We start from the raw sequence: 12,878 nt of genomic DNA on the forward strand, positions 1-12,878 counted from the left end.
ACAGGTAGGAAAAGTCAAAAAATAGAAAAATATTAAAATTATTAACATGTCCCCCTCATGTGACAATGTCACACGAGATGGGACACGTTAATAAAAATGACATAAACTTTATTAGACTTTTTAAAAACGGACATGAAACCTCATCCCGCCAGTGGATGAGGTTTCATGTATTATCACAAGCCCGCTGTGACTCCTGGCCTGCCCGCCCGCTAGCCTTAAGGTTGGACGGGCAGGTCTTTAATTATCTTAATTAGCCTGTCAATGGCCTTAGAATTGGCCATTGACAGGTCGGCGGGCGGACAGCTGATTTCGCTGTCCGAACGCCTTCCTAAAAATTTAAAGGGACCGGGATGACGTCGGGGGTGTCATTTTCCCGTCGGCAAGCGGGTCCCGCCCCCAAATCGCCGACGGGAAAATTCAGGCCAACGTTTCTCATTCATATGACTCTTCTTCAGTAAATGCTGAAATGTGACAATCCTTGGCAAAAAAAGAGCAATAAATGTATTTGTCATTATGACCTCCGGTAACTTGGAATTAAGTATATGACATCCATCGGAGAATATGCATGAAATGTAAATGTAAGAACATTTGAATTTGACAGCCAGATTTCTGGTTTTCAATCCTTTTATTGTGTTTGACGAAGCCTTTGACTGGCCCAGTGCCTCTAAGCAATAGGCATACAGAGATGTAAATTATATCACCGTTCTCCTCTGAACAGGGACGTCACCTTCATCAATCTTTTCAATCCTGATTCTCTCAACAAATTGTTATGGATAACTGAAGTCATTACAGGCCTTTAGTCACGTGTGCTGGCCTTGCTGGTTGATTAGGACTTGACGAGTATTACTGTGAACAGGACCCTTCCCCAGAAATGAAATAGTTCTCAACAAACTGTTTATCATCTAAGCATTGTAATTAATCATCCTCAATTCATTGTCACGTTTCCTTAACTCAAGACTGTCCCTATCCATCATGTTTTACAATGAGGCCATAAAAAGAAGTCAACGGGCATGAATCACACAACCTGCACTTTCAGCAGAAGCTAAACAGCACGGTCAGCTAAATTTTACTCTGACACATTAAACCCTAAATTATTCTGGGAATGAACAACTTTCATTTAATTAATTCTAGCTCTGGTACAAATCCACAAGCCATTTGTAAAGAAATAGAAAGCAAAATCCTTGATCACATGAGATTAAACTAAATTCTAACCTTGACTGTATATGTATACACAATTCAAGTATCTCACAGGCTTGAAAGTATAGTATAGGTTTTATTGAACCCCTAACTCGTACCTATTTGGTTGCCACCACTGGCCTATTAACCAACAGTAGAATAGTGCGTGGACTTAAATATAAGTGCCAGGAATTTCCTCAGGGTTTCCAACAAAGTTACCACCGCCAAATAAATACCTGGCTAAGATGCAAGTAATAGCTGTAATTGTAGAATTAGCTACTGCCACAATTAGTGATCTCATGACCCAATACATTCCTCACTCTTCAATCGTCGTCAAGCTGAAAGCTGGTGCAATGTGGAGTGTAGAATAGTATGTGAAGCGAAGCACCAGGCATACCTTAGAATGAGGTACCAACCTAGTGAAGCTATAACACTAAACTGCTATGAGCAGCAGGCTATACACAGAACTAAGCTGTCCCAGAACTTATAGATCCTTTCAACCCTGATCACATCAAGGTTAGAAATGATAGTGGACAATCGAGAAACTAATGGGAGAAGACTCCATAAACATTGCCATCCTCAACCCTGGTGGGGCCCAGCAAAAGAAAACAAGGGCCAGAATATAATGCTCGTTGGGCAGGCACGTGCCTGACCCGACCAAGCGTAAAATGACGCACGATGACATCGGAGGAGCGTCCCGACGTCATCACGCACTCACACGACATTTTGGTCAGCAGCGCGCCCGCCGACAATTAAAAGGCCCATTAAGGCAATGGTTGGCGGGCAGGCGAAAAGGCCAAGCGGCCTTTGCATTTTTTAGGAAACCCCATCCACGGGCGGAATGGGGTTTTTCAACAGCAAACATAAGTAAAATATAAATTTTAACATTTCATTAATAACATGTCCCTGCTCATGTGACAGTCACATAAGGGGACATGTTTTATAACATTTTAAAAATCTTTATTTTTAATGTTTAAAACTCTTCAGCTCCCTGAGGCAGCTTTGTATCTCAGGGAGCTTTTCCAGTGCGCACCCGTGCGCATGCGTGGACTTGCGCTCTCGCCCTGCTCCCCCCCCCCCCTCCCCCCACACCACACAGGCAGTGCTGAGCGCTGCCGTGCACGTTTCATGCTGGGCAAACCTTAACTGGCCCGCCAGTGTGAAATTGCGGCCCGGCCCCAATCACAAGCGGCGGTCGGCTTCCTAACCGCCCCCACCGAACCCGCCGACAAAGGAAAAATCTCCCTCAAGAAATGAGACTCAAGTGCTTGCATGCATCTTCAGCTAAAAGTGTCGAGTGGATATTCCTATTCAACCTCATCCTAATATCCCCAATATCATAAGTGTGAGTGTTTACCTATTTCCATGTGACATTAAGAAGCAGCAGAGTGAATTGGACATTGCAATAGCTATGGAACCTTACTACACCCTAGCTGAAGACCTGGACCCCAATCCAAATAGTTCTAGTACAACCATGACACTGGCATCTATATGGACATGTGGAAGGATTTTCGTGTATAGGAAAGATAGGATAAATCTAATTTGGCCAATTTCCACTGCAGTAGCTTTTAACTAATCATCAGCAAAGTGATGGAAAAGTCATTGTGATACCCGTTCACCAATGGCTTGCTCACTGATGCTCAGTTTAGGTTCTGCCAGAACCACTCAGCTCCTGACCTAATAACAACTTTGATACCGACATAGATTTAACAACAAATGCTTGGTAAAAGGTGAGAATATCAGCCTTTGACATAGAGGCAACATCTGACTGAGTATGACACCAAAGAACCTTAACATAAGGGAATTTAATGAGGATCAAAAGGAAACCTCTCCATCAGCAAGAGTCATATCTGATTCTACGGAAGTTGATCATGACTACCAGAGTCCAACCATTGCAGCTCCACATCATAACTACAGAAGCTTCTTAGAGAAGTGTCACAGCCCAATCATCTTCACCTGTTCTTTCAATAACTTTCCCTCTATCATAAGGTCAGCTGTCTGGTAATTCACTGACAATTCCATAGTATTCAGCAGTACAGCAACTCATCAAACTTGCCTGGTACTCACATGGTATCTACCACTAAAAAAGGCAAAAGCAGCTATGTCATAGGAACTCCATCACATCCAAGTGCCACACCATCCTGATCATACATTTATCACCGTCTATTCATTGTCACTGGGTTAAAGTCCTGGAATTTTTAGATCATAGGAGCACCTTAATGCAAGAGCTACTGAAGTTCAAGGAGATCCAACAATACCTTAGGCTTAGCAAAACAGGTGGCCTACCAGAACTGTTCACATTCCAAGGACACTTTGTTTTAAAAAAATATATAAATTGCAAATGCTATCCTTTCTGCAGAGGGATCTAATCTACTGGAAATTTATCAACCACCAACCATTTCCATATGTTTATCTAGAACTTACAGCACAGAAATAAGCCATTCGGCCCAACTGGTTAATGCCAATGTTTACCTCCACACAAGCTTCCTCTAACCCCTTTTCATCTAACCTTATCAGCCTGTCTTGCTATTTCTTTCTCATCAAGTACTTATCTAGCTTCCCATTAAATACACCTATGCGAGTTGCCTCATTTTTACCACTCTGTGGGTAAAGTAGTTTCTCCTGAATTTCCTACTGGATTTATTTGTGATTGTCTTTGCTTAATGTCACTACAGCCCCTAGGAGCCATATGTACATTTCTAGAAACCTGAGCTTTTGATACAGAAGTCCAGTCCTCAAAGTAACTAAAGATACTAAGGAGAGACTTCTTTTCACCTTACCTAGTTTGGGGGCATCATCTCCAAGGATACAGCTAAACATGGTTCTGAGTGCAATCTCATTCTTTGGCAGGTGCAACTGCATTGCATTCTTTGATAGAGTGATTAACAATCAATAGATCTCTGATATTTTGTCTATATCGTGGGGTGGAAATTCCCTTACACCCATTTTCAAGCTTCAAATGGATGCCAAACAATGAACTGACGCCCTAACTAGGAGCCCCAAGACCAGCCTGAAGTTCGGCTTTGGGTCTCATTGACATTATTTGAGTAAGCTACCGGCATCTGATGTGCCTCCACAGGCCAATGGAGTAGCCCCCGGGAGTGTTGTGGAGCAGGGAGGAGTTCTTCTTTCTCGAAAATAAAGTAACTTATCATTTTGGTGATTGCCATTTACTAGACCCTCCATGCTCAGAAAACATGAGCGAAATAGGCCCAACATCTGATCCATTAAGGGTAACCCAATTTGCCAATGGGATCCTAAAGCAGGCATTTGGTCACTCAATAGTGTATAACGAGGGGCCTGACGGCTGTTATAGGTGGCCATCACCGATGCCTGAAAAATGCCCAAACCCAATATCAGGTCAGACACTCATCAGACATCCTTAAGGTGCAAGATATTGGCATGCAAAATTGGCTCTCATTGCACTTGTTCTACATCTGTAAAATAGGCACAACTAGGTGCAATTTCTATCTCACTTACATTTCATTTACACCAGCTTAACATTGTATATAGGTACAGTATCAAATAAAAGTGTCAACTGTCTATAACTAGATGTTATCCTATAAAATATGCAATGGTTCTTTAAAAGAATTTTCAATATTTTCCACACACAGTTTTGATTTAAGGTTGATGTTATAATAAATATTAACAAAAGTTAACAAAGGTTCTAAAAAAAAGTTTCAACCTGATAAAACAATTTGAAGATATTTAATTAATTCTCTCCATCCTTTCAGGTTCAGCATCACAGTTGCTAATAGGAACAATCGTGCAACATTCATCAGATCTGTGATTAAATTTCTTAGGAAGTATAACTTTGATGGTTTAGATTTAGTCTGGGACCACCCAGGTTCAAAGGAAAGTCCATCTGGTAACAAGATTAGATACACAGCTTTGCTTAAGGTGAGTAAAACAGATTTCATTCTTTTTTCACCTTTTATTGTCTTGAGGCTTCAATCTTTGCTTTGGGTTCCATAGGCTGTCATCACCTTACAAGGCCAAGCTTTACTTGAAAGCCTAATCAATTAATGCTAGCAGAAGTATCCATCACAGAGAATATCACAGCACAGCATTGTTCCATTCTCATCCAGTATTATAATATGCACAAACATATATACATATACATACACACATACATATTTTAGGTAGTGTTATTGCAAACTAATCAGGAATAGGAACCTTAGTTGTTTTCACTTCAGTTCCCTTCCCAAGGGTAATGGAAGTCAATTTTAGCATCTATGCGGCTTTCCATGTTAGGGTGAACTAACTCAACACAGGCCACCAATCAAGCTGGGAGTCTGGATTCAGAACAGTAACAGCAAGGTTTTTAACCCATTAAACAAGCGTGGGATCCTAGTTTTCAATTTTATAACGTGGATCAGATATGCAGTGCTACATCATTAGCAAAAGAAAAGCAAACATAGATGCAACACTATTTAAATTCATTTTTAATCCCAAGTGTTCTGAACTTTATTCAAAGACATCACTTCATCCAAGTTACCAGCATGTCATTTTGCATGACTTGAAAACACAGCTGCACAATGACATGATTGGTGATGCAATGACTATGACTTATACTCTCACCCGATACTTTACTCACACCGAACCAAAAATTCTGCACCTACTGGCAAATGCACTCCTTCAAATGAGGCAAAGTATGACCTGGTGTGCAATGTAAAATGTGGATGGTGTGACCTGAGTGAATAGCAAACATGCTTATTGTCTCAGGATTTATAAGTAAGAATCCCGCTTCACACTTGAAGGATGATTAATATGAGTCATGCCAGATATTTTGGTTCTAGAGTGTATTACTAATCTGGTTTATCCATCAATAGAGACTTTTACAGTGGTATAAGTTACAGCCAGTGGTTCAAATCAGCTTGAATATCATAATAATTTGAAGCAGTTCATGGAAGAGTTAAAGAGCCCTTGTCAGTCATTACAGTCCCTTTGCAGAGTTTTTCTTTGTCATGTTTTCACATAGCATCAATAGTCAGATCTCTAGTGATTGTAATCATTTCTGGAATTACATAGAAGCTCCTACCCACAGGGTTAGCACCTTGTCTCACATCCAGTCAAAATGGTAACTAAAAGGAACATTAGAAATGTCTGTAATTTATACCTCTTGCACTCATGTATCTATTGTCCCTGCCATTAAAAAAATCACTCCACAAGTTTAAGGCACTCACCCATACAACAAACAGCCAGCTACAGTAACAATAACAATACTAATTAACAATACTAACTAAGCCAAGCTGTTTTGAATACATTGTGACATATATTTATTGTCTAGTGAAATGCATGTGTTTTCAGCACATCATTACGTCAGTAAGTGATCAATAGTTTCATTGGCTTAACGTGTTTCCGACAAGTTCAGAAAAAGCCTATTTCATAGCCTTTATTTAATGGGTTTCACCATTTCTAACACAATGCCATCATCCGATGTGTCCGCCATCTCCATTTCTATATTCAACAATTAACAAAAGATTTTTAGTACAGGAAAACCCATGTAATTGTAAGTTACTTCATTATCATAGCTTCTTTACACCATATAAGAATCATGGCACAGTGTTATTCCACTTCAAAATGTGCTCTTTCTTCCAGGAATTGAGACAAAACTTGCTAGCAGAATCAAAACAAACTGGAAAACCCAGACTGTTAATTACAGCTGCTTTTCCTGTTAGTAAGGATAAAATTGATGCTGGTTTTGAGGTGAAGAAAGTTGGTCAGTAAGTATTAATTCTTTCAATACGGAACTTGCTGCTTGCAATTTTCACAATTGGATGTCATGAAAAAAACGTTGCTGGGCAGTGATGCTTAGATCAACCCCATAGCAGCGTACTCATGGAATCCTATTTCAGCCTCTAGATGGTTGAGATGAATCCACGTTGGGCAAAGCTATTATTTCATTGAAAAAAATTGGGGGAAGAGATAGGGTCCACAGGCAGGGGACTAAGAAGATTGAAAAGAGTAAAAGAAGATCAAATAAATGAAGATGCAATAACTCAGTGATGGCAAACCATGGTTTTATTAATTGTTGTACGGTGGCCAAGTTGTACTATAAGTGATAGAGTTGATCTGCAGACACTTCTTGGGTGGAAACGTTGGGCAGAGTTTTGCCCTTGATGGGCAAGCGGGCAGCCGATCGCCGCTGCCGAAGCGGGCCCCACTGCCATTTTAATTGGGTGGGCCAATTAAGGCCCACCCAGCTATGCGCTTCCTGTGCGGTGGGGGGGAGGGATTCCCCATCTGTCAGAGTGCACCCTTTCACACATGCGCACGAAAGAGCACACATCTCCCTGAGACTAAGTGCTGTCTCAGGGAGATTGGTGAAGGCTTTATAAACATCAAAAATAGAAAAATAAAAAAATGATTAACATGTGCCCCTCATGTGACAATGTCACACGAGTTGGGACATGTTAATAAAAAGCACAGAAACTTTATTAAACTTTTTAAAAACAGACATGAAACCTCACCCACCGGTGGATGAGGTTTCATGTTTTTTCAGAAGCCCGCTGGGGCTCCTGGCCTGCCCGCCAGTCTTAAGGTTGGCTGGGCAGGGTCTTTAATTGGGTTAACTACCCTGTCAATGGCCTCAATTGGCCATTGACAGGTCAGCAGGCGGACAGCTGATTTAGCTGTCCGCCCACCTTCCTGAATATTTAAATGGGGCGGGATGACGGGGGTTTTCCCCAACGTCATCCCATGTCGGCGAACGGGTCCAGCCCCCAACTCGCCAATGGAAAAATTCTGGCCATTAAGTTTATTTACAATATACTCAGGAGCAACTACATGTGCGCTTTCAACTCCAACTCTATATCTACACTGCTGAGGTACCCTGCGCTACTCTCCTATTGATCACTACAGATCATGTGATCTTCCCTAACAAGTATTATTCTTAAATATATATTACACACTAAATAAAACCATAATTACTACATTCCTCCCCCTTTAACTCGGCTTTACATATTATATTTACAAGTACATATTTTTTCAAGACAACATAATATTTATACTGGGTAAGGAATTTACAAGTTCAGCCTCTCAGGTGGTTTCCTGGTACATGTGGAACGTCACAGCTCCACAACTTCAGATTCTTTCTCAGGAACCTCCTTTTCCGGAGTTACTTAAACATCAGGCGCTTCGATGGTCACTTGCACTTCTGTATCCTCAACTCTTACAGGAACATCAGACTTGTCAGTTCTAGGTTTTTTTTTATTATTCATTCACGGGATGTGGGCTTCACTGGCTGGGCCAGCATTTATTGCCCATCCCTAGTTGCCCTTGAGAAGGTGGTGGTGAGCTGCCTTCTTGAACCACTGCAGTCCACGTGGTGTAGGTACACCCACAGTGCTATTAGAAAGGGAATTCCAGGATTTTGACCCAGCAACAGTGAAGGAACAGCGATATATTTCCAGGTCAGGATGGTGAGTTACTTGGAGGGGAGCCTCCAGGTGGTGGTGGCCCCAGCTACCTGCTGCACTTGTCCTTCTAGGTGGTAGTGGGCATGGGTTTGGAAGGTGCTGTCTAAGGAGCCTTGGTGAATTCCTGCAGTGCATCTGGTAGATGGTACACACTGTTGCTACTGTGCGTCGGCGGTGGAGGGACTGAATGTTTGTGGTTGTGGTGCCAATCAAGCGGGCTGCTTTGTCCTGGATGGTGTACAGCTTCTTCAGTGTTGTGGGAGCTGCACTCATCCAGGCAAGTGGGAAGTATTTCATCACACTCCTGACTTGTGCCTTGTAGATGGTGGTGGACAGGCTTTGGGGAGTCAGGAAGTGAGTTACTCATCACAGGATTCCTAGCCTCTGACCTGTTCCTGTATAGCCACGGTACTTATTTGGCTAGTCCAGTTCAGCTTCTGGTTAATGGTAACCATCAGGATGTTGATAGTGGGGGATTCAGTGATGGTAATGCCATTGAACATCAAGAGGCAATGGTTGGATTCTCTCTTGTTGGAGATGGTCATTGCCTTACACTTGTGTGGCACAAATATTACTTGCCACTTGTCGGCCCAAGCCTGGATATTGTCCAGGTCTTGCTGCATTTGGACATGGACTGCTTCAGTTGAGTATCCTCAACAGGAAACGCAGAGCCGGTCATGGCCGCTGGTGGAACCAAATCTTGGTGATTTGTCTCTCTCTTCCTTAAATGTTTATGGATGATCTGGCCTTCCACCTCCATGTGGTAAGATAGAGGTCCAGTCACTGCACTTATTTCACCCGGTAACCACTTTGGTCCTTCCCCGAAGTTTTTCACATATACCAGCTCTCCCACAGTAAATTTCCTCTTGCAACTATGCCAGTCGTGTCTAGTTTTCTGGCTTCCCTGACTCCTTTACAGCTTTCCCTCTAAATCCGGCATTATTAAGCTCAAACTTGTCCTGAGGTGGCGTTTCAACAATAACTCCGCAGGTGTGACACCTGTTGTTGTGTGAGGGATAGTCCTGTAATGAAAAAGAAAGTGTGCTAGCTTGGTTGCCAAGGAATCAGCAGTTAGCTTTCTCATGCCTGCCTTGAACTTTTGAACCACCCTTTCGGGCAGTCCATTTGAGGAAGGGTGGTACGGTGCAGTTTTTACGTGAGTGATACCGTAGAGGCTGATAAACCATTGAAACTCTGCACTGGTTAATGCCGTGCCGTTATCAGAAACAACAGCTTCTGGTAGTCCATGAGTGGCAAAACTCTGACATAGGGCAGAATTTTCCCGTCAGCGATTTGGGGGCGGGGCCCGTTCGCTGACAGGAAAATGACACGGGATGACGTCGGGAGGAACCCCTGACGTCATCCCGGTCCATTTAAATATTGAGGAAGGCGGACGGACAGCGAAATCAGCTGTCCGCCCGCTGACCTGTCAATGGCCAATTAAGGACATTGACAGGATAATTAAGCTTGTTAAATGCCCTGCCCGTCCAACCTTAAGGCTGGCGGGCAGGCCAGGAACCCCAGCGGGCTTCTGATAATACATGAAACCTCATCCACTGGTGGGATGAGGTTTCATGTCTGTTTTTAAAACTTCAATAAAGTTTATGTGCTTCTTGTTAACATGTCCCATCTCATGTGATGTTGTCACATGAGGGGGACATGTGAATAATTTTAATATTTTTCTATGTTTAAAGATTTTTATACTGTCAGTAATCTCCCTGAGACAGCATTTAGTCTCAGGGAGATATGCGTTCTTTCGCACGCATGCGCGAAAGAGCACACTTTGACAGATGGGGAATCCCTTCCCCCCTGCGGGCAGGCCTTAATTGGCCCACCCACTCAAAATGTCGGCGGGCCCCGCTTCGGCGGCAGAGTTCAGCTGCCCGCCCACCGCTGAGCCGGTGGGGCCCGCCCACCCATCAAGGTAAAAACTCTGGCCATAGTTCCTCAATTGTAGCACCCGACATTGGTGACTTCACCTCATATAAGTCCAACCATTTTGAATGGGCATCGACAATGAGCAGAAACATTGTCCCCAGGAAAGGTCTAACATAGTCAATGAGGAACCGCACCCAGGGTCTACCTGGCCACTCCCACGAGTGTACTGGAGCTATCACTTGCAACTTTTGCAGTTGCTGACATTGCACACAGTGCTTTACCAAACACTCCATTTTGCCATCCATCCCTGGCCACCATAGATAGCTGCGTGCTATGGTCTTCATTCGGGAAATTCCTGGATGGGCACCATGTAGTTCAATTAAAAGTGGCTCCCTTTCCTTTGGATGAACTATCACTCGTGCACGCCACAATAGAATGCCATCCTGGCTGGTTATTTCATGTCTTCTGTTGAAGTACGGTTTCATTTCATCGGATACGGGCTCCTGAGACCAATCATGTAGCACATGTTCTCATACTTGAGATAGTACTGGGTCCCGACTTGCCCAGTCTCTGATTTGTCGAGCACATACCAGCGAGGAATCTAAGAAATTTAACAAGTTCCTGTGGAACTGGGACGTGCTCATCATTTTCTTGTAAAAGCAAATGACTAAGGGCATCGGCGTTTGCGATTTGATTGCCAGGCCTATGTACGAAAGTGTATTCGTATGCTGCAAGAATTAAAACCCTAATGGTATTTCCGTATCTTCTTTCTATGTGCCTTCCTCTTTCTAGTGCAGATTTTAATCTTGGACTTCTTTTTGACTTCACTATTGGCCAAACTTCTCTCAGATGCAAGCTCAACTTGTCTGAACTCAGTGGCTGAGTCTCCCAAAATTTAATTATCTGTCTGCTTTTTGGAAAATTCTGTGACTTTTGCTTTCAAAGCCTCTTTGGCTTCATTTAGCTGATTCTTCAGCTCTTCCGTCTCTTTTTTGTATTTGTTTGCTGCCTTCTGGAAAATTGTGTGTCTTCTCTGCCAACTGATTCTTCAGTTTGTTCAGAGAGGTGCTTTCTTTCTGTTTCTCTTCATACCTTTCCAGAGGTACAAACTTTGACCTGAGGGAATCTTGTAGTGTGTGAAGGTCTTTCAACAGGTTTTCTTTTTCCCTGCGAAGGTTGCTCACCTCATCTCGAACTCTGTCATCAAGCAGGGTCTCTTCAAGTTTCTTCTGCTGTTCTTCCAGGGCTTGGCTTAAGACAGCCTGCACTTCTTCAGGTTGTTGAGTCCTTCCACATTTTTTCAAAACAGGAACACTTCCAGCTTCCTTTTGGAATCTCAGTGGCCAATCAAGGTTGATTTCTCCTAGCCAATTTCGCCCTAGAAGGCTTGGTCCTCTGCCTCTCAATAGCAACACTGGTAGCTTTTCCGATTGGCTTCCATAATTGACAATTCCTCTGCTTACGCCTTTTACTGGAATGCCTTCACCCATATACGTTTTTAGTTTAGCAGTTATTTGTTCTAAGCTTAATTGCTGTTCACCATAATTCAAATACCTGAAAGTATATTCCCCAATTATTGTAGAGGAAGCTCCCGTGTCTACCTCCATTTTAACAGATTTGCCATTTACTTTCACTGTGACAAGTATTGATTCTGTCTTTCCAACTTTCAGATTAAACAATGATTAAATGTCAGAATATGTTGTATCAGGCTCTTCTACATTGTAGATTTCATTGCACTTGTTTACAAGCCTGCTTGAATGTTTCCTTGCACTGCCTCATCATATGTCCATTTCTGTGACAATAGTAGCATTTGATCTTTTTAAACTGCCAATTGCTAAAAGATTGATTGTTTCCACCTCTATTAAAATTATTCTTCAATTTTGCTGCTAAGTTATTTTTCTTTATTCTTCGGCTCATGGGGACTGTTTCCTGCTTCTCAGCAAAGTCTCGCTTTCTCGCGCCACTTTTGGTTGAGGTTTCCTGCCCGATGTGGAGGACAGCGCCATTTTGTGCACCCTGTATTGCTTTTGAATCTCTTACTGTGTTTTCCATGGCCATCTCTTACGCCTTTTTGAAATCCAGATTCACTTCAGACAATAATCTTTTCTGAATAGAGTCCTCTTTCACACCACACACTAAACGATCTCTGAGCATGTCGTTCAGAGTCATACCGAACTCACAATGTCCCGTTAGCTGCTTCAAATTTGCCGTGTAGCATGCAATTGTCTGACCCGGGCTCTATTTCACAAATTGAACCTGAACCTCTGCATCATGACTGAGAGCTTGGGTTGAAAATGACCCGTCACGAGGTCCACCAATTCATCAAAATTGTTTGAATATGGGACACTGGGTGCCTTCAAACTTCAAATCAAACCGTAGATTTTGCTCCCACAAGTACTCAAG

The 12,878-nt window shown here is 42.7% G+C and overlaps 1 protein-coding gene across 1 annotated transcript in view; it reads left to right on the forward strand.

Annotated features, from left to right (window-relative positions):
* Positions 1–12,878, forward strand: part of LOC144683478 (acidic mammalian chitinase-like) — a 58,151-nt gene that overhangs the window by 18,019 nt on the left and 27,254 nt on the right. Inside the window, exons 5-6 of the mRNA XM_078546530.1 lie at positions 4,911–5,076; positions 6,778–6,902. Of these exons, the coding sequence (XP_078402656.1) occupies positions 4,911–5,076; positions 6,778–6,902 (291 nt within the window). The remainder of the gene's footprint in view (positions 1–4,910; positions 5,077–6,777; positions 6,903–12,878) is intronic.

The sequence above is a fragment of the Cetorhinus maximus genome, chromosome 8 (assembly GCF_964194155.1).
Source record: "Cetorhinus maximus chromosome 8, sCetMax3.hap1.1, whole genome shotgun sequence".
Taxonomy (NCBI): Eukaryota; Metazoa; Chordata; class Chondrichthyes; order Lamniformes; family Cetorhinidae; genus Cetorhinus; species Cetorhinus maximus.